This window comes from Mus musculus, chromosome 2 (assembly GCF_000001635.26).
Source record: "Mus musculus strain C57BL/6J chromosome 2, GRCm38.p6 C57BL/6J".
NCBI classification, from domain to species: Eukaryota; Metazoa; Chordata; class Mammalia; order Rodentia; family Muridae; genus Mus; species Mus musculus.
This window is the reverse complement of record NC_000068.7, coordinates 74,678,867-74,700,208: the sequence shown is the minus strand read 5'-3', so window position 1 is coordinate 74,700,208 and position 21,342 is coordinate 74,678,867. Positions and strand designations below refer to the sequence as shown.

Genomic DNA, 21,342 nt, shown 5'->3' with positions numbered 1-21,342 from the left:
TTCAGGGCCAGCGGCTGGGCTCCATTTGTTCAGATCAGCATTTATTTGTTGGAAGCGGTAACATTTACAACTGGTCCTCAGGCAGGAATATGGAAGGCAACCTCCCGAGGCCGCCCAATGGGAGCTCAGCCCTCCCGGGGAGAAAGTAGCTTCCCCGGTGCTCTGAGGACTAAGCCTATCCCCACCCCACCCCCAATCTCGCGCCCCAGGGCCCAAGGTTTCTCGGTAGGCCTCTGTGGAAGTCAGTCCGCCGGCTCCCCGAGGAAAGGGGTTTTCCTGCCTTGAGCAGCTGAGTTGGATTTTAGTTGGGAGAGCAGGGTGGGGGTGTCCACACTCTGTCTTCCTTCAGATTCTCGGAATTAGATCGTTGGCCCTGTTTGGGAGGCTGGATAGGGTGAGACTAAACTACAGCACTTTTCAGAAACATGAGGGACATTTACATAGAATAGGGCTCCATCAAGCCTGCGTGCACTCACAAAATATAGCATTTCCTAAGGAATCAGGGGAGCAGGGAAGGGAGGGAGTGGGACAGGACAAGACTCCAAAGCCACTTGGTTTCTCCAATACATATGCGAGCAAATACAGTGTCCCCCAGATAACTCACAGAGACCAACCACACAGTCACTTCTACCTAAAAAAAGAAGAAAGTCCGAGTCGCTGCAGAGTTTCTGAATCAAGCACCCACAAAGAAAACAAACAACAACAAAAAACAAAAAACAAAACAAACAAACAAACAAACAAAAAAACCCGCTGCCTTTTGAGTGCTGCAGGCCAGACCCGCACTGGGTCAGTCTCCTTTAGGGCACTTCTCCTTGCTCATCTTTTTCATTTTCATCCTACGGTTCTGGAACCAGATTTTGACTTGTCTCTCTGTAAGGTTCAGAATCCTGGCCACCTCGTAGCGCCGGTCCCGGGTGAGGTACATGTTGAAGAGGAATTCCTTCTCCAGCTCTAGCGTCTGGTATTTGGTGTAGGGACAGCGCTTTTTCCGGGTGGAGCGAGCGTGGATCCAGTTCGCTGCAGGGTTGTCTAGGAAGAGGGGGGTTTGCAGACAAGGGAGCGAGGGGCGGAGGGGAGGCAGGGAGAGACGACAGGGTGGGGAAGAGAGGTCGTTAAATTAATTTCACCAAGGATGGACGCTTTTCACAACTTGGGGGAATTATCATAAAAAGCCTTAATGCCCGCGCTCTGTTTACCGTACAAACCGCGCGCCCAAGGTAGGTGGTTATGGGAAGCTTTTTATGGATACGTGTTGCTCGCCTAGGCTTGGGTAGGCGTCTAGACGTTTTTATAGGTTAGTAAAACTATCAGTTTTGCACATTCGAGCCTTACAGGTTTCAGCAATAAATCAGGGGGCAATTTCTTTTGCACTTACTTGGGTCAAGTTGCTGCTGCGGCGGCTGCGGCGGCTGCTTCTCCTCCTCCTTCAGCGAGCAGCCCGGGCTCGGGTGATCGCTGCAAGCTGAGGGCTCGGACGAGCCTACCGCCCCTGGCCCGGTCCCGATTCCCACCCCGGGCCCGTTCCCTGTCGCCGCCGCTGCCTTGTCCCGCAGGAACGAGTTGCACGGGAATTCTGGGCCGCCGCTCCCCTGGGACTCGCGGGCCGCGGAGCACTCAGTCCTTTTGGAGGAGGAGGACGAGGAGGTGGAGGAGGAGGAGGAGGTGGAGGCTGCAGCGGGGGCCGGGGCCGCTCCGGTTTCAGGCTTAATCCCGTAGTGGCGCCCGTTGGCTGGGCCACCGGGGCTGGGAACGGGACCCGGGCCTCCGCCACCGCCGCCACCACTGCCACCGCCACCGCCTGCGCCGCCGGGGAAGCCGGGCAGCGGCTCCATCCAGGAGCGTACGTAGCGTCCCGGCTCGGCGGCAGCCAGGGGCGGCGGGGACACGTACGGGTGGTACAGGCCGCTCATCGTCGCCGCCGCCGGGGGCTGGGCGGCCACCGCGGACCACGAGGCGGAGAACACGGACGATTTGGGGGCAAAACTACACGAGGCGAACTCGGCGGTGGCGGCGGCTGGGCCATCGGCCACACCTGCGGGCCGGCCCTGTGTCCCCGGCCCCGGTGGCCCAAAGCGCGCGGCGAACACCTCGTCGCCCTCATGGCCTATGAGCGAGTCCACGTAGTAGTTGCTGAGGGTGCCACTGGACGACATGGTGAGGCGCCGCTCGCTCCCACCCAAGGTTCCACTGCCCACCGCCGAGCGGCTCCTCGCCGGCGCCCGAGCCGCCGACTAGTTCGCAGGCTGCAGCCACCACCATTGGTCGCGCGGCCCACGTGATCATATTTACCAATACCCGGAGTAAATCAGTCCGCTAAACTGGGGGCTGCTGTGATTTAAAAAAAAAAAAATCATCATCAACAGGAGCGTTGCAATTAGAGCTGCCGGGCCCAGGTCCACGCACCAGCCCGGCCTGGCCCGGCTCAGCCCGCCCTGGTGGCGGCGGCGGCCACAGGCCTAACTGCGGCCGCAGGAGGCGCTGGGGACTATTTGTTCATCTCTTCTTGCCTCTCTGGGTCCTGCGATCTCCACCCGGACTCTGGCTCTCCGACTCCTGGGCTCTGAGCCCTGGGCCGGGCTTCTAAGTCACACCTAGGCGATTATCCAAAGCCCCGGAGCAGTTGGAGGCTCCTGGGCCCGGGCTGCCCCAGGCAGGCTGGCCTTTAAGGGCGGACCCCTGTCGCCCAAAGGGAGTCGTTCTCCCCTCGCCTCTTTTCTTACCTAAACCCATCCCTACACACACACACACACACACACACACACACACACACACACACACTCACACAGCTTGGCGTGTTGTTTAAAACAGGTGGAAGACCTCTGTAATGATATTATGCCTTTCAATAAAAATTTTATGAGGTGTATTTGATTATAGATTAATGTGTCCCTAATAAAACGGACGGATGGAGCAGCTCGGAGTGCCCCTCCCTCTACCGCGCTCACACTCCCGGGGCAGCCACATGTAAACCCTCGACAAAAAGCTAGGCACACGCCCCGAGGCCCAGGGGGTGAGCTGGGTCAACTGGACTCTCGGGCCTGGTCCAGCTCAGCATGGCTTCCAAGGGGCGGCCTCCAAGGGCTGTCTCTCTGCCCTCGCATGGGTGGTGAGCACTGGAGTCCCAAGGAGCCGACAGTGATGGCCATGGTGCCTCATCTTTCCCCAGCCTTCTGGAATGGCCCTGCAAGAAAACATGCCACAGAGGGGAAAACCTAAAGGCCAGTGAGACCGGTTCTCACTAGCCGGAATTAGCCCAGCCTCAGAGAGGCCTGCAGGAACCGCATCTCCGAGGGTAGGTTCGCTGCGTGCCTTTCACACGTGCCTGCAAACGGATTCTGAAGATGTCTTCAAAATCCAGACGAAAGAACAGGTCCTTGATCCACCCCCTTTCCAGTTTTCCCCTTGAGAGGTAAGGCCGGGCAGCCTTGAATCTGAGAGAAATGCCCATTGTCACTCCCAAATCCATGGTACAAAGCCTGCCTGGGAGCCGAGACAAAAGCCGCACGCCAGCGGCGGCTGAGAGGACATATTCCTCGCTCTACAAGTTGCCCAGAGCACCCTTGGAGGGCTCCCAACCCACCTCTAGCCCCGCCAAGAAAGGGGGTAAATGGCTACTTAGGACCTGATTGATTGCCTTGGCGAATGGCTTTCTGATTTTGTTTCAGGGGGCCTGCCCTTTCCTGTAGCACAGGTTTCCCCCCATCAGCAACTAATGGCGCTCCCCACATCGCTGGGAGAAACGCAGAGGTTAAAATCACTCTACTTCTTTTGCCCATCCAAGGTAAGTCAGGGGCAAATTTATTCCAGTCCTCTCAAGCTAGAATGGAATCAGACACTTCTCTCTCTCTCTCTCTCTCTCTCTCTCTCTCTCTCTCTCTCTCTGCTAGCCTCAGAAAAATACGTCCCTAAAGGGATCTGTCTTGGAATTTGAGAGGATTTGGGGTCTGGGAGAGGAGGTTTAAAAAAATCAGTACCGAGCATCCCAAAGACTGTCTGGATGGGGCGAGGCAGCTCAGAGACGCTGAATGCACCGTTCTTTGGGAGGAAAAGGGCCTGTGTTGGGGGGGGGGGGATCCTGTTTTGTGAAATTCTTTGAAGATGGGTTAAAAACCACAGGCCAGACTTGGGGCAACGAGTTCAGTCACCTCTTCCCTTTTTCCTGGTAGCACAAGATGAATGTGGGCTCAATGACAGGGATTCTACAGACGTTGGTTTGAATTTTCCAACCCATGTATGTAAAAGGCCCATTGGACAGACTTGTTGAGCAGTCATGGTCACTTGCAACTGCTTTCAGTCACCTGACAGCTCAGACACAGTGGCTGCAAATGAACATTTTGTAATTAAATAGTGAGAGATTTGACTGGGGGAATAGTTTCATTTTTTTCCTTTAAATAGTTACTGTGGGCCACTCAAAGGCAATGGCAGAATATTAATCCTTTTCAGAAAGGAACCAAGGTAGAATAAAATGAGAAAACTCACCCAACCTTGGCTTCACTGGGTCTGGTTGTCTTGAGCTTGGGGCGGGTGGGAAAGAGAAAGGGACTTGGGGGGGCACAATTGGATCCAGTGCCCTGCTAAGCTGTTGCTTGTTCCTGCAATGGAGGCCAGCCAGGTTCCAGGTGGGCATTACTAGTTTCAACCTAGCCCCTGAAGATGGCTTCCCCAGCCAGAAGTCACCAAGAGCTCACTGAAAGCATTAAAAATAACATAACCAAAACCAAAGAGAAGAAAACACACAAATGGGGGACTGGAGGCAAAAGCCTGCAGTGGGTTCTTACTTACCAGGCTCAGGGGTAGAGGGAAGCTCATCCCATTGAGAATACAATTATATTAATAAGATTAGGGGGTGGGAGAGGCGAGAACGGTCTTCCCAGTTATGAAGACTGAGCTCTCAGGCTGAATCACGAACCCTTCTCAAACCCATCATTGCCATATTCTAACAGCCTAGGTCTTCTCCAGTTTTTCTCCTCCCATCTCCTTTCTCCTGCCCCTCCCAGTCCCCTAGTCCACTGCCCCCTGAAGAGCAGTTTGGTCAGAAGAAACCCTCCCCAAAGGCTTTCCTCTCCACCAAAACGTATATTTCCATTTCAGAAAGCAGAAGGAACAAACCCATTTCCAGAGTTTATTGCATTACACATGCGACCAGAACATGCACAGAAAAGCACAGGTTGCGCTTGTACTTCTACCAAACCACAGATGCACCACAAGGAAAGGCTACAAGGCATAAGTCATCAATATTCCATTTCACCAAGGACAATTGCTAAGTTCATTTGTGAAAAGATACATTGTAATGTGCTTTTTAAAGTCCCCCTCCCCCCAAAGCTTGTGGGTTTTCTTAATCTTTTGAAATATATATAGATATAGGTTGTTTGTTTTTTTAAATACTGGATGTTTTCAAAATGCCATGAGTTCATGGGCTAACCACACACAGAGAACTTTTATGTTAGGAAAAACATGGAAAAGTCACATTGCTGGCGGGATAGATGGGTGGGATGCGATGGATACGTTTAGATGGATGTTCTACAGTTCCAATAAGTTAAGACCCAAATGAAAATGCGCAGTAATAGTTACCCTGCATTACGATGAAAAAAAATAAATTACACGTGCTAAGTTTTTTTAATATATATATATATGTATACTCATAGGGATTACAGATCACTTGCAGCACGAACAGAATGACCCCAAAGTCACATTCTAGCAGGAAAACAGAACAGAACAGAACAAAACAAAACAAAAAAACCAAAGAGCAATGAAGGGTTTGTTTCCGCCTTGCCAGTCCTCCAGCACTCAGGCCTGGAACTCGGTGCCCCCTCTCGGATCCTGGCCTCACATGGGCCTCAGACCTAAGAAAAGGTGAGGTTGGCGGTCAGTTCTCGGATTCGATTCTCTCGGCTCATCTTCTTGAGTTTCATTCGGCGGTTTTGAAACCAAATCTTGACCTGCCTGTCGGTGAGGTTAACGCTCTTACTGATCTCTAGGCGGCGCTCGCGGGTGAGGTACATATTGAACAAGAACTCTTTTTCCAATTCCAGCGTTTGGTGCTTGGTGTAAGGGCACCTCTTCTTTCTGCCACTCTTTGCAGTGAGCCAATTGCTGGTTGGAGTATCAGACTTGATTTCCTCTAACAAAATTAAAGGGAGAAGAAAAAAAAATCAAGAATTTTTTTTTCTCTCAGTCCATTCAAATATACCCTTGGCCATGACCCTGCTGCCAGATGGGCTGCTTTGGACAATGCTGGTATTAAACATCACTTACGAAGGTGGGCATGAAGGGGATTGTAAATTGGTACCAATTTAGAACTAAATACTTAACACGATGAATGAAAGGATATTCTGTGCCAGAGGCTGCCTCCTCATATTCTCTCTCTCTCTCTCTCTCTCTCTCTCTCTCTCTCTCTCTCTCTCTCTCTCTCTCCTACACAACTTTTCTGGCTTGCACAAAATGTGACTATAATAGCAAACTTTACAGGATTCCTCCGTCCCCCCAAAAACATTCTAAGCCGTCAGGCCACCAGAAAGAACCATAGCTTGCTTCATCTACCAGTATCTCACTACTGCTCCAGGGCCCCAAGTCGGCCGCTTCTTACCCACCCCTCCTAGGCAGACAAGGAGATCCACAACCAGGTTTATAGGGATGCAGGCTGTTTCAAGAGATAATGAGGAAGCAGGGATCCCTTCTCCACCCTGACTGGGCATTGTTACAGTTCCCCCCTTCCCCCCAGAATTTCCTCAATTTTTCTTTGCTCTCACACAAAAGCCTTCCTCCAGAAATGTAACTCTGTGGCTCACCCGGTAGACAGTGAGGGACAGACTGCAGAAATGGGCGTGGGGGCTCAAGATTCCTTCTTAGAAACCCATATCCCTGGTTCTTTGCATTACCCCAGCCCTAGGTGGGCAATGCAGATCTGTTCTCCCCCTCCTCCGCCTTTGCCCCCTTTGTAGAAGATTGCAAAGCCTGCGGCACTTTCGCCAGACAAAGCCAAGGTTACCTCTGCTTCCCCACCCAAGCACCAACAGGCCAAACCATTTCCTTTCCCTCTTAGATCGCAGGATGCGGGGTGCAAACCCTTGAACACAAACACGGTGTCTTAGGCTACCTTAAAATGATCCCTGGGTTCAAGGCAAAAACTAGGGCTGCAAATCTGAGCCAAAGAAAAGCGGGCACTGGAGCCCTGTTTACAAACGGCTGGTCTCCTTTTAGCTCTTTTGTTGTATTTCGGATCTGGCTCAAGACTGATAAACCCGGCAAGCCTGTCCTCTGCCCAGGCGCCATCAGCTTGGGGCCAGGTCTGGCCGGAGCAGCGGGAGAGAAGCCCCGACCCTTTCAAGGCAGGGATATCCCTTCTAAAAGCCGGGTGGAGCAGCACCTGCGGAGTATGGGCTCTGGGCTCCGCTGCCCGGGCTCTGCTCTGGGCACCCGAGCGCTCCCTTTTCGAGGTTTTACCGGACTGCACGCCCCGCTGGGGTGGCAACTCTGTTCATACCGACCTTTGCTTTCCTTCTCCTGCACTTCGGGACTGGACACGGAAACCTCAGCCAGGCAGCTCCTGTCTTCTGGAAGGCCGCCTTTGGCCTCGGGGCTCTCCACTTGGGAGACTTTAGTGGGCTCCTGGCCGCTCGCGCTTTCGTTCATCTTCTTTTCCATCTGCAGCTGGGCAGCCGAGAGCTGCGGCTTGGCCGCGCCACGAGGGTTGAGCTGGAGCATGACAGTGGAGCTGCCTTCGGGGCTGTTATTGTACTCTTGGGTTTTCCCGGTGGCGTAGGTCTGACTCAGTCTAAAATATCCAGGGACAGGAACCTCGGGGTTCTCAACAGGACAAGACTCGGGGACCAGCCTCTGGTACGAAGGGACCTCGGCAGAAATGAGTTTGTTGCGCTTATCAGAATACATGCAGCAATTGGATTCTTCTTTAATGTTGGCGGTGAATGAGCAAGTGGGGACTTGCTGTGTAACAGGTTGCTCTATTCGACAAGATCTGTTCGGGTCTGTCCAACTGTCTACTTGAGGTATATAAGGATGTACATTCATACCCATATTTTGGTGGTTCACTTCTCTTTTGGCCAAAGACGGGAGCAGTCCACAGGTTTGCATTCCATAGGTCCCCATGTCTGCGCTAGGTGGTGGCATGTACATGCTGGCGCTGCTCGAATAAAAACTGTCACTCCTGCAGGCACTGATCAAGGAATCTACTAAAAAAGTATTAGCAGCAGGAGAGCTGTTGGGAAAGGACATTTTGGGGAGGAATTTGAAGAAGAGAGATTGTGTCCTTTGTAGGCTGACATCGCTAGGAAAACATTCCCGGTGTAATTGTGGATGCCTCTGCCGACCACATGACAACCAAGCCAATGAGATTTGAAAATGGCCTTGAGCCGCAGCCTCCTTGCAGGTCACGTGTTCCCCAGCCCGGCCGGCTGGCCGCGTAAGCACGGACAACAGCGACATCTACTAAGCGCCTGTGATAGTGCGCGTTGGAGACAACCGGCCCAGAGCTCTGCTGCCGGCCAGCCTGTCTCCCGGGGCTTGTTTGGCCGGCCGGCCTGCCCCACTCGAGTCCCCCACCCGGCCACCGGGCCCCGCCAGCGGAAGGAAAGGCTTGATTCGAGGGGCCTCCGGGAGGACACGCGTACTGAGGAAAGTCAGAGCGCTGTGGCGCCTGCTCACAGAAGCGCTCTCCCTGCACATACCCAGGCAGAACGCGCCCAAGAGGGCCGGTTCCCAGGAAGGGATAGGGGCGCGGGCTGGTTAATTTAGTACTGGGCAGCCAGGAAGGTGAGTCCGATTTCTCTAGTTCGGAAACATCCCTCCCTAGGGTTCCAAAGGGGGCTGTGTGAAAATCTTCAGTGCAAAGATTGGACCAAGGTGTCGGGGAAGCACTGGCGAATAGGGCCCCGAGGGTCGAGAGGCCACCACGCAGCTGGGCAAACCCGAAGCTCGGATGATGGTTCCAGCCCGTAGCTACCCCCTCCTTAGATCTTTCTGCTAGAACTAAGGGGGGGGGGGAATCGGCACCCACGAGCTCCTGGAGCCTTGACTCTGAGAGTAACCACACCCTGACCTTTGAGGACCGGCCGCTGGGAGCTTCCTAGCTTGGAGATAATCCTTCGCCAGCCGTTCCCTATTCGCGAAAGCGTCTCTCCGGCTCCCAGAAACAGCTAAAGCCAGATTTCCTTCCCCTGATAACACAGGGCAGAGAGAAAGGAAGGGAAAAAGAAATTTTTTTTCAAAAGAAAAGGGAAAACTCTGATCCCCGGACTCCACAAGTTTTAGAAAACCGGGCCAGAAGAAAAAATAAAAATAAAAAGAGGAGAGAGCAAAGCAAACTTGTCATTTAGATCTTCTGCAAAGAAAAATATGTTTTCCTTTTATGGATTTTGTAAAAGCATTGGTTTCTGACAAGTGCAAGGTACAAGGGGTTGTGGAATTTATTAATACATATTAAGAAGAATCAGGGCGATCAATAAAATTCTCATCTACATTCTTGGGCTACTTGGTAATTTTCTTGCTTCTGAAGGTTTTTAAAGAGTTATACCCGCTGTTGCCACAAACGGGAAGATATTTTATTAACAAATCAATCGAGACTTTGTAAAGGATAAGATTAATAGTTAAGATTTAGCATAATGGCGTTTGCTTTATGAATTATTGAAAATTATACTATTGATTTTTCCCCTCCGCTACTAACCAAGAAGGTCAATTTTTGTTTTAACACAAATCGTCAAATATTAAAAGCTATACTTTTGTCAGAAGTTAAATTTTATAGTTTTGGACGATCCCTAAAATTCTTTGACAAGGTTTTGTTTGGGCAAGAAGGGAATAAAGAGGGAGAGTCTAAGTCTTCCGTTTCCTCTGGTGAGGGAAAGTTTTATAAAGAGGATATGGTCTGGGGTTGTGGTCCAGCTCATTAAAGAACAACCACTGCCACAACCACCGTGGAAACTCAGAATTTTATGAGAAACTTGAACAACTTCCTCCCTTCTTCTTTGGTTGCAGGCGGCGAGCCGCCTTGCGGAAGCCCGGGGCCTTAGGACAGCAGCAGGGAGCTTTAACCTTGATTTCCAAAGACTTGCCCTGGACCAGAGGCCCTGCCTGTGTGTGGGAGCCGTCCTTCGGCCTTCCGGGTCCCGTTCCCGGCAATCAAGAAAGTAAAACGGACCCGGAAACTGTGACCGTGAACCAGCTCCCAGTCGGAAAAGACATCTGTGTTCCCTTCTCCCACATTCGCCCAGGAATGGGCTGGCCTTGGATTTCAGGCCCAGAGACTGAACTTGTGGATAAATCTGTTTTCCCCTCAACAGAACATTTCTGTGGGGTTCGATGCTCTTTAAGGAGCCCTCAGCGTTCTGGGGGACCTAGTTGCTCTTTTCAAAAAAAAAAAAAAATCACTCACACCCCAGCAAAGTCCTTTGTCCCCCTCCCTCCCCTAAAGGAATTTCTCCCGGCCTGATGAAAACAGGCTTGGAGGTTATTTTCGGCCTTGGGACCGATTGGCTAGTCTCCTCTCAGTGCCCTCGCCCAAACAATAACCCCTTTTAAAAAACTCCACGGTGGCAATGAGACAGACCTTTTAAACCTTTACGCAGCTGTTCAAATACAACATCATTGTCAGGTTAAAGCCTGGAGCCTCTCACTGCTCTGGCTGCTGCACCCCGGTGGTGGAGCCGGAGATTTAAACATTACCTTTCTACAGGGGTGGCTATTTTTAAGCTGGGGAGGGGATGAAGGGTGTTAAGTAAGGCATAGGGGGAAAAAGAACTTTTGTTCCTAAGTTGCTAAGATCTTGATCAAACCTAACAACCACTGATTAGCACCTCAAAATTTTCCTTTTTACATTGTGGCGATCAAATTCTGAGCTACAGCTAAATATGCCCAGAGCTGAACAATGTGCCCGCAGCACAGCTCTCGGCAGTCCCCCTGACGCCAGCTTGGCGCTTAGGCATTGTGTTGCTTTGCATCTCGGCCAGGAGAGCTAGCTGCCCAGGTTTCCACTGCCAAATTTTCCTAATCCCAAGCAATGCAGAGCTGTTCAATCTAATCAGGAATTTTATGCCCATCAAATGCCCTTTCATAATCTTTATTTATACACGAAGAAAACACCCAGTCTAAAAACAAGCAATTCCTTACAGAGCTGGTAAGTCTGCAGTGAAGTGGGAGAGGCAAGCTCTGCCTTTTCTCTGTGTGGGTCTTTCTGTTTCAGTGTTCCATGGCTTCAAGCTCAAAGTCACCTCGTATTAGATTGGAGTTTAAATAGACTTTCACTCAAAGGCAGAGGGGGGAAATGTGTATGCCAACTTAAAAATGGAATCTATTCTCTCAAAATTTTATTTTTTTCTCTTTCGAATTTTTGCTTCCAGACTGATTCCTCGGGGTCAAAACTGTCAATATGTTAGATTTCTAGAATTTAAAACATGAGCAAAATGAAAATACTGTAAGAAGGGAGGACAGAAAATGTGCCTTAAGATCTTAGAGCTGACACAAAGCAAATGGAAGGGAAAGGCAGTAGCTTTAAAGGCCAACTTTTATTTTGCTTCGAGTGTTTAATGTAGTGGTTGGTGGTTTTTTAAAAGTCATCTTTAGATCTTTTAGGGCAGTTAATATTAATAATAAGTCAACATTGCATCGTAAAAAAGATGGATACCCATATTTGTACCAAGACGCCTGTCTCCCTGGCAGTTTTTTTTTCCACAGAAAAAAACCTAAAAGGTCGCCTTAGCAAGAAATTACCATTTGTAATAATAATAATAATAATAATAATAAAGTGGCTTGTATCTTCACTCTCTTGTCTTCTTCAGAAGGGTAAGGTGGAGGCTCTGGGCCTAAGAGGACCTATGGGTTCCTATGGTCTCCCTGAATTAGAGCCGTGAGCTGCCTCTGGATTCTGTCACTTTTTGGACAGAGAGTGGACAGGGACAAATTAAAAGCTGCCTCCCCAGGGCGCCCATCTGGGTTGCACTGAGCACTGTGGCAGCAATTGGAAAAGACTTTTGAAAAGCAAATTGGGAGACTACTACGGAAGGATCTACAGAGATAAGCTTAAGAGATGGAGAAGGGCCGAGCCTCTCTACACAGACACAAAAGACTCCTTCCTACTTGGCGCATTTTCTCTCTACTTCAGAATCTGAGGAATTTGGCGCCTCAGTATCGGTAGCCTCTATCAAGAGCCCCATGCATTCTAGCCGGCCCCAAGATGGGGAGGTTTTCAGCCCCTGAAGTCCCTGATCTCATCCCCTGCCCCGTATCAGGACCACATTGAGCGAGCGCGGCTGGGAGGAATGACACTGTGGACCGCGCAGCAGCAGTGGTCCGCCCGGCGGCTGCCACCCAAGGCCAAGGGGCCCCCGCACAGCCAGATGCGCGGTCGATGAAGCTGCCTACAAAGGAACACAACGACATTTGGGGAGGGGGGTCTCACCCAATTAGACTGAAACCGAAGTTAGGCCCTGAGAAAGGTCGTTTTACAGAAGCAAAGCCAACCGGCACGGCAGCAAGACAGACAGAGCCGGGCATCCGCGCGGGGAACACCCACGCCTCTCTCTGGCGCCTAGCCGGGGAGTCATGGCGCCCCAGCCTCCCGCAAGCCAAAGCCAACTCTGGGAAACCCGGAGAACTAGCGGACAAGAAAGCCCTAGAGCCTGTGGTGCAGCGAATGGATGGAGGGAGACAGAGGTCAGTGCAAATTTCAGGGGCTGCAGGCTCTTAACAAGGAACTTAGGGGTGAAAGGGAGAGGGAGCCGCCATCCTCCCTTTGAGCCGCCCACGTCCGGGAGCCCTTTCTTCACACTTGTGGACCGCGGGCAAGGATGCAAGGGAAGGGGACATAGACATTCCCCAATGTCCCGGAATTTGCAGGAACAGTGAATCACAGGGGCAATTTTAACTGTTTGTAAGAGCCAGTGCCCAAAGCAAACTGCGCACTTCAAGGTCAGCGGGCAGCTAGGAAAGGTGGCCCGGATTCAGTCAAGTACAGTGGCCTGTTACTTCAAATGCATTTCCATTCACGACACTTTGAAATACAAACGTCCTCACAAAGAGTCTACTATCTCCAGTATCCGCATCGGTTCAGTCTGGCACCCGCACCCCAATTTCTAGCCCTCTTTGCCCCTGGGGTAGCCAGGGGTAGCACCCAAGTCATGCATGGACTGGAATCCTCAGCCCCAAACGACGCCCACGATCCTCAAAGAGTTTCCTTTTTTTTTTTTCTAAGTACATGCTCAGCTAAGTTGCCAACGCCCTAATCTGTTTTAAACAAAAGCCGTTTAATCATCCCAGCCATCTGAAAGCTCACAAGACGCGTGCGGTTTGGGGGAAATGGGAAGGGGTCTTATATTTGTCATCGCTCTCCACACTCAAATCAACATGAAAATAGATTTTCCTAATTAATTAACTCCCAGTGGCTATGACGTATTTCAAACCACAGCTATTTGTCTTTTAAAACTATTTTCTTGACACCATCAGGTTATATACCAAGGTCTTTTTCATAGCGACTTTAAGGAGACAACGATTAGGGGGATCTCCTGTTTCGGAAGACTGGTTGCCTCTTTTCCTCTGTCTCTCTACAACTTCTCAAACTCACAGCTGGTTGGAACAAGCAAATAGCAAACACCTTAACGACTGCCTGTTTCTAACGGGCGGGCCAAGATTCCTTATTAGACTCTAGGATTGGAAAAAAAAAAAAAAAAAAGGTACCGCAGCCTCTTGGCAAATAAGGTTTCTGGAACATGAGCGCGCCCTCGTGTGGCTGTAGAAGTTCTTACAAATGGAAAATAGTGTTTCTCTCGTTTGCCTGGAGTGTGCTGGCTGGCACACAGCTTGTACATTTAGACCCAGTTAAAAGAAGAAGAAAAAAGAAAGATAAAGAAAAAGAAACAAACCAGTTTTATGGTTTGTTTCAAACAAACAGTATGATCCCAGAAAGATCATATTATTAGGGTATTTACAGGTAAACCAATGCCCAGAATTCTAAACAAAATAATCACTTTCTGAGTGAAATACTTTGATTGTCTGCTTTGTTTCTATTTTATCCTTTACCAAAGATTTAGAAATGCGTTTACGAAACAATATAACTATATTTTACTTTGTTCTATATTTTATAAAGTGCCAGCGTTTATTTAGCAGGGTGGCAAATTGCTTTCAAATGCTAGAGATGATGTAAGTCTAATCAGAATTTACTCTGTCAAATGTCTTTTTAAAAACTGCAGCTCTTCATTACAGCAAAGAGAAACTCTTTCTAAGATCTTCCCAAATTCTCAGTACACCCTAGCTCTAGTAATAGTTAATGGGCATTTTAATCTAACAAGTGTTTTTTTTTTTCCTAAGAAGTCAGTTGCTATTAAATTACTCAAATGTTGGGAGGGAAATTATAGTTATTGATCCTGAAATTAGGAATTTTCCTAGATTTATGGTGAACCCCCAGTATGAATCTGTATGGTCATAAATATGTGTGTGGGTCTGGATGTATGAGCCTGGGCGGTGGTTAGAAATCACAGAAGAACTTTAAGGCGCCTAATTATTCAGAGAGGTTAAAGGTGATGACCTTGACATTTTGGAAGTTCAAAGGCATACACTTATACACTTATGTTTTTCTTTACCCCCCCCAAAGCTTTGGCAATTTAAAAAATTCATATTTTAAAAAGCATACTTCCTCAGAAGAGGCATGAGCTGCTGTGCATCTTATGGATTTATTTTTAGACTTTGGGCTTCTGAGAGGTTAAGAGTCATGAGATCCACTTCACTCTGGTCAGATCAAGAGGAGGTTTTCTCACGTCTCCAGTTTATTGCACATTGCGGAAATCTCTTTTGGGCCCACCAGAAGGTGTATAATATAACCCAATTAAGCTGTTTAGAACTTTGGGTTTTATGGTGTTGTCTAGACAGTTCAAGGTTTTGTAAACAGCCTGGCTTGGTCCTGTGACATAAAGGGCACTGCAGCCCTCACCACATTCTTTAACTTAAAGCGATAAATGTGGTGAGAAGCAGTTTTGCAGCCTTAGTCCAGTGAGGGGGGTTCACAGTCCCTGCTTCATGACATCAGAAAGACCCCAAGTCCCTGCACCTATTAACTTCCTCTTAACAAACTTCCCCCGCCTCACAAGGAGGATTTTACCCCCTTCTTCTTCTTAAGAAACTCTAGCTCCTTGTCACCATGTTAAGAGATCATTTGGATCCTCTAATTAAGTTTAAAATTTGTTTTTTCCTTCCAAAAATTCCAAGTTCATTAGACTAGAGGTGGGGGTGGGGTGAGAATTTGCTCTTAGACTCCTACTGCTTCAATCTCATTGCCTGGAAGAAGAAGAAGAAGAAGAAGAAGAAGAAGAAGAAGAAGAAGAAGAAGAAGAAGAAGAAGAAGAAGAAGAAGAAGAAGAAAAGACAACCAGCACTGCTGGATCACAGCATCAATTCAGAAATGTAACACTAACATGATTTTTTAGAGCCAGTGTAGCCTACAGGGGGTGTGAAGGACCAATTCCTACTATGGTGAGATTAAAAAGTGTCCCAGCGGGCTTTCAGTTGCATGAGGAAGGGGTTTCTGGTCACTAAGACAGCCTGATCAGCCACTAAACTTCTTCAAACAGTAAAATTCATGCAGTGTATTGAAGCTGGGACCTCCATTTTGCTAGAAAACATTTATTCACACACAAAAAGACAGTGACTCATGCCCAAAGGTACATTTCCCAGAGTTTAAATAATCTGTGTTCACTGAAGGGAAAGAAAGGGATTTCTTAAACTCAAAACAAAACACTGGCTCCTTCTAGCCCCATGGCCTAACTTCCTACAGATCTCGCCGCGTTGAGGACTCAGAGAGGGAGGAGAGGAACAACAGCGCATTGGCGGTAAAATTGGAAAGGGATGTTTACATTTACCATGTTCCCCTTATTAGGATCCGCACAGCCAAGTTCCGGGCCTCTTCCTCAGGCTGTAGTGGTCGCTGGGAGGTCCCGAGTTGAAGGCGAGAAGAAATCGTGAAGTTCCACAGAGAAGAGGCGTCATTGAACCCAAGGACATTGGGCCTGCTGAGAGCAGGCTGGTGGGGAGGAGGGTGGGTGAGTGGGGCTCTGGGGAGGGGGTACATCCTGGAGTTCTCAAAATAAGGGGTTTCCAGTGAAATATTGCAGACGGTCCCTGTTCAGTTTCTTTTCTTTCATCCTGCGATTCTGGAACCAGATTTTGACTTGCCGGTCAGTGAGGTTGAGCATCCGAGAGAGTTGGAGTCTTTTCTCTTTGTTTATGTATACATTAAAGAAAAACTCGCGTTCCAGTTCGCGGATCTGGTACTTGGTGTAGGGACAGCGCTTTTTCCGGGACCTCTGGGGGGCCACTGCAAGGAAAAGAAACCAAGAGGTGAGAGAGGCTACTGCTTGCCCCCACCCACTCTGGCCACTGAGCTAGGGCCAGGCCTTGGCCCAGTTAGGGACGTCCCTTGCCGCCGTTGAAAGGCCCTGCCTGCGTCGTGGGGGATGATATATGGGCGGGCACAGTAGAGTGCGGGCGTGGACATGTGTTCACGCCCGGACACACACACACACACACACACACACACACACACACTCTAGGCTGGCACTGAGATAGGAAAAAGGATGATGGCAAGGCAGGCTCTGAACTGGAACATGAAGGGAGAGAGACAAGAGCGCGCCCACAGGAGCATCTGCTCAACTCCGAGCTGAGCGCCAGCCAGAGGTTGGGGTTAAGTCCAGTGCGGCAGATCACTTACCCTCTCCCTGAAAGGCAGGAGGCTCTCGTGTTCCCACTCATCAACTGGCTGCAAATGTACTTCCCTCCTCTAAGGTCCTCAACTCACCCACCCCCCCCCCACCCAAATAGAGGGAAAGCTCTCTACGGCGATTAATGTCCTCTTCGAAGTCTACCTTAAGCCCACCTAAATTGGTTTCCTATCATAAACACGCTTTACAACGACCCGGGAAATCTTATAGGATGTATAAACCCCCTCGAATGCTTATAAAGTAGCACATAAAACGGCGCAAGCAGAGGGAGGTCCCCACCGCCCCCCCTCCGCCGCCCCGGGCCAGCCCCTCGGCCCGCGCCCCGCGCCTACCTGTGCCGCCGCTCTTTTCGGCCCCCGCCTCCCCCGGGGGGCCCTCGCCTTCACCGCCACCGCCTTCCGCCGCCCCCTTGGGCTCTGGGCCCGGAGTCGCCTTGGCGCAGGGACTGCCCCCGCCGCCACCAGCCCCTGGCTTGGGGTCGCCCTTGTCAGCGGCGCCCTCGGGCTGTGGCGGCGCGGGAGCGGGCTGGGGCTGCGGGCCGGCGAAGGGGGGTCCGGGCGCCGCCTCGTAGAACTGATCAAAGCCCTGGGGCAGGATGCCGTTGCGACCCACGGCGCTGTAGAAGTTAGAGGCTGCGGCCGCCGGACCGTGCGGCGGCCCGGGAGCGCCGCACACCGGCTCGGGAGCCTTGAAGAGCACGTCTGGCCGGCGGCCGGCGGGCGGGAGCAGATCTCGTTGCATGGCCGCCTCCTCGGCCGCCGCCGCTGCCGCCGCTGCCGCCGCTGCCGCGGCGTAGTAGGGAGCGTAGCCCCCGGAGCCGCCACCACCCCCGCCGGGACCGCCGCCGCCGCCGCCCCCCGCGCCACCGCCGCCTCCGCCGCGGTACGGCCACTTGGCGCGCTCCAGGCCGTAGTCGCGAAAGGCCACCTCCCGCACGGGCTGGACGTGTGGCGCCAGGTTGGAGGAGTAGGGGAAAGTCATCTGGCACGAGGACGGCTGCGAGAGGAACGACGGCTTGCTGGCGAAGTCCGACGGGGCCACGTAGTAAGCGCAGCCCGGCAGGTACATGCTGGCTGCGCTGGGGCCGCACTCGTCAAAGTCGTTCATGGCTGCGCGGCGTGCACGCCGGCAAGCCTCGGGCCGCTCCCCGCGCCTCCAACCTGAGCCATCGATTGCACAAGAGGCTTGGGCCAGGATCAACTAAGCAAAAATCCCCACCGGGCGCTGACGTGCAATTCATCTTGATTGATTCTGGTGGTAATTATGTCACGTGACGCCATGGAGAGAAATGTCCTTATATCTATATCAGCGCTCGCCAACACGCCCCGGGACGGCTCCTGGCGCCGAGACGCGCGCACGCTGGGGGCGGATCGGCCTCCAGCTCCCGCCAGCTCTCCCAGGGCACTCCCTGAGCAGGCTGCGCTGCAGGCCGGTCACCTGCGCGCCGCCGGCGGCTGCCACCGCTGGGCGCATCTGCCGCCACCGGACTGGGCCGCCCGCCCGCCTTAGCCCGCCCGCGCTGCTTTAAGTACCCGGACCTAGGCCGGAGGGGAGGAGGAGGGAGGGAGGAGGGGGAGGAAGGGGGAAGGGAGAGCAGTCGAGAGCGGTGGTGGTGGTGGTGGTGGGGGGAGCCCCGGCCCTGGCACAGAGGACTAGGTGTGAGAGTGTGAGGTTCCCACCCCCACCTTTCCTGCAGCCGCTCCCTCCCCCGCGACACAGCCACCCTCCGTAGCTCACCGGCTGGGAGCTTGTTGCTTCTTGTTCAAGGGGCGTAATTGCGACACTCTCTAGGGCGCAGGGAGCCCTGATTTACATATTTCTCTGCGGAGTGCGTTCCGGCTGGTAGGGATTTGGCTCTCTTGGGTTCTGACACCAGGGACAAGAGTGCAGACCCTGGAAAAAACGACTCCCAGGAGCTAGCTTGGCGTGGGCCTTGGTACCCATTCGGCCTTTCTTCTTCCAGGTTTTTCCGCTCTGTTCCCGTCCCTCCTTTCTTTGCTTACTCCTCACTCTTCTCCTTTCTCTCTCCTGTCTTCCTCTCTTCCTTTCCTCGCCTCCATCCTGCTTTCTCTCCTTTCTCCAGTCTTTCTTAGTACCTCCATCCTTTCCCTTTACTCTCTCTCTCTCTCTCTCTCTCTCTCTCTCTCTTTCTCTCTCCTCTCAATACTCAGCCAGCGTGGAAACACAGAGGTCCCGGTTTTCTGGCTTTCCTCAAAGCTCGAGGGTCTGAAGAACAAAAGGAAGATGAGTCCCACTCTCACAGAATAAGGTCCCTACTCACCGCCCACAGACAAACCCCTTGTGCTTTGGCCTTCCTCTCATCGTCTTCTGTGTTCAAGTCTCTTGGAGCTTTCACTGTGTTGGAGCCCCACTAAGCCCTGAGCAATCTCGTGGCATATCCCCAAGACTCCTCTGGAGCCCTTGAATTTGATGGTCATAGCATCTCCCAGGGAGATCGGTTGGTTCTCCAGGGGCCCTCAATAGCGTCTGCCTGCCTGTTGGAGTCTATCTGCACCACCTGACTCCGAGGTAGACTTTCCAGGCCCCCAGCCACTTGCTCCAAAGCCTCACTCATTGGGCTGCGGCAATCCTCTCAGGCCTGGAGTCCAAAAGAGGCCTAGGCTCCCACCTCCAGCTTACCAGGCCTTAGTCTCTCCCCAAATCCAAATCCCAGAACCAAAGGCAGCAGCCTTCCTCCTTCCTCAGTGTTCCTTTACCCAGGATTCAGCCCAGAGGCCTGGGCTTCAGCGCTATGCCCCGTTAGGCAGCTCTGTTCTGGTTTCCTTCCTTTCCCCAGACCGCTGCGGTTCGGGTCCTGTGCTCTTTGCGCACCCAGCCGACTTAAGAGAAAAGGCCGGTGGTCTGAGTTGCTATCTATTTTCTAGCCGTCGCCCCTTCCTCTTCTCCTCCCTCCTTTCTCCATTCCTCTCTTTCCTCCGCCCTCACCCGTGTCTGCTTCCCTCCCCCAAAAACTGCGCAAACAGGTCTGTGGCAGTGACGACTGGTGCTCCCCAAGCTCTCTCCCACTTAGCTGTCCATCCTAGGTGACCCCTCCCTGCAACTACCCCCCCCCCCCACACACACCCAGATTCCTGTTGGCACCATTCTCCTAGCCCGGAGTCCGACACACAGCGTATTTTTATCTGCCTCCCTATCTCCATCTCAGTTCCAAGCCTCTCCCTTTCTGAACCCTGGTCGACGCCCCTAGATCTGTCTCCTAAAATGGCTCCCCAGACACAGCACAGTGTTCCTGGGGTCGTTCAGGACGGAAGGCAGCGGCGCCCCCCCCCAATCTTTGCATGTCTTGGGATGCAAAACAATTTCCCCACCTTCTCTCTGCTCACCCCACCGACCGTCGCCCCTAAAGTGAAGTCTGCTGGCTGCCGAAAAGGGAAATGGAAAGGAGGAACCATTCAAGTTCAACGACATGGCGACGGCAGCTCCGGCGGGAGCCGCGCTTTGGCAGGGGAGGGTGCGCCATCTGCAGCAGCGCGCTAGCACATAGGGGAAGGGGCGATGGGCCCCCCTCCACGCCTTAGCGTGCAACTCGCCCCCATATTCTCCCCACAGCATTCATCCTTGACCCAACCCGCTTTGCTCTTTAGCCCCAGCTCTCTGCTTTGGTCATCACCCCGAAAACCCATGAAAATCCACAGCCCCTGCACCCGCGCGTTCCGCTAGAGAACCTACCGTGAAGACCCGAGCGTTGTGTCCTTGTCCTTGCTTATTCGATCCTACTTGAAACACTGGGAGCACTCACGGCCTTCGGGGCTCGGCCAGCAGCTCCGAGAACGATAGCTTTCTGCGCAGCGCGTAGACGCGATGCGGTAATTTTGAGCCACCCAAGATAAGACACTAACTTGACCTTAACTTTGTCAGGGCGCCCCTGGTATCTGGAGAACGTGAACAGACACTGTCTGGCAGCTCTCGTAAAAGCTGACTGGGGAAGGGATTCTGAGTCATTTCATTTATTACCACTACAGTTCTGCAAGAAAGCTTTTCCTCCCTGCCAAACTTTAATTATTTATGCTCTTTTAGGAAACGAAAGAAGAGAAAAGCAGGGGAGGTGGGGGAAACACCCAGAGCCAGTCTCTTCCCTGCAGAGCCTACCGAAAAGACTTAAGTGGAGACTGGAAAACAACAACAACAAAAATGTGGGCAGATCACCTTTGTCCAAGGACTGTTGGACAGGCGCTGTGCCCCCCACTACCACTGAGGGATGTGGATGCGGCTGAGAGAGGCCAGTGATGGGGCACACCTCCCTCCCCCACCACCAGACATGAATATTTACAAGGATTCTGGATCTCTCCTCCACTAGCTCGCAGCCAGGAAGCCTCCCTAGCCTGCCTCCCAAGGGGGAGAACCCTCGGCCCTTAAAAGCTTCCCCCTTTCGGCCTCCAGAGCTATCAACGGAGTGAACAGCAGGGTAAACCGTCCTTTTTTCCATTTTAAAACCTCTTTCTTAGTCAAGAGGCCTCGTGGATTGCAGCGTTTCAGAAGCATTTCTCTCTCTACGAGGGAATGTGGAGCCATCAGATTTCAATATCTTTTCTCTTTGGCATTTGTTTCGTACCCTGGTTCCAAATTTCTTTCAGAACTTCGGTTAGGGAAGGAGACTCCGTGGTCTTTGGAT

General features: G+C 51.8%; 3 protein-coding genes across 5 annotated transcripts; all 3 read right to left on the bottom strand.

Annotated features, from left to right (window-relative positions):
* Hoxd9 (homeobox D9) lies at positions 1-2,446 on the bottom strand. The gene is made up of 2 exons (NM_013555.4): positions 1,376-2,446; positions 1-1,029 (listed from the first exon to the last, which is right to left on the bottom strand). Exons 1-2 carry the CDS (start codon positions 2,151-2,153, stop codon positions 788-790), a joined length of 1,020 nt encoding a protein of 339 aa, NP_038583.1. The 5' UTR covers positions 2,154-2,446; the 3' UTR covers positions 1-787.
* Positions 2,447-5,102: 2,656 nt separating this feature from the next.
* On the bottom strand, positions 5,103-15,936 carry Hoxd10 (homeobox D10). Of its 2 annotated transcripts, XM_006498789.3 has the most exons (3): positions 15,852-15,936; positions 7,485-9,170; positions 5,106-6,118 (listed from the first exon to the last, which is right to left on the bottom strand). In XM_006498789.3, exons 2-3 carry the CDS (start codon positions 8,437-8,439, stop codon positions 5,841-5,843), a joined length of 1,233 nt encoding a protein of 410 aa, XP_006498852.1. In that variant the 5' UTR covers positions 8,440-9,170; positions 15,852-15,936; the 3' UTR covers positions 5,106-5,840. The 2 variants fall into 2 exon arrangements, with proteins under 2 accessions (NP_038582.2, XP_006498852.1); NM_013554.5 differs by lacking the exon at positions 15,852-15,936 and having other exon boundaries at positions 5,103-6,118; positions 7,485-8,318.
* Positions 13,193-20,651, bottom strand: Hoxd11 (homeobox D11). Of its 2 annotated transcripts, none has more exons than NR_073086.1 (2): positions 20,400-20,651; positions 13,193-16,306 (listed from the first exon to the last, which is right to left on the bottom strand). NR_073086.1 is itself a non-coding variant. In NM_008273.2 (2 exons), exons 1-2 carry the CDS (start codon positions 17,814-17,816, stop codon positions 16,071-16,073), a joined length of 1,011 nt encoding a protein of 336 aa, NP_032299.1. In that variant the 5' UTR covers positions 17,817-17,886; the 3' UTR covers positions 13,193-16,070. The 2 variants fall into 2 exon arrangements, 1 of the variants encoding a protein (NP_032299.1); NM_008273.2 differs by lacking the exon at positions 20,400-20,651 and adding an exon at positions 17,042-17,886.
* Positions 20,652-21,342: the final 691 nt, after the last annotated feature.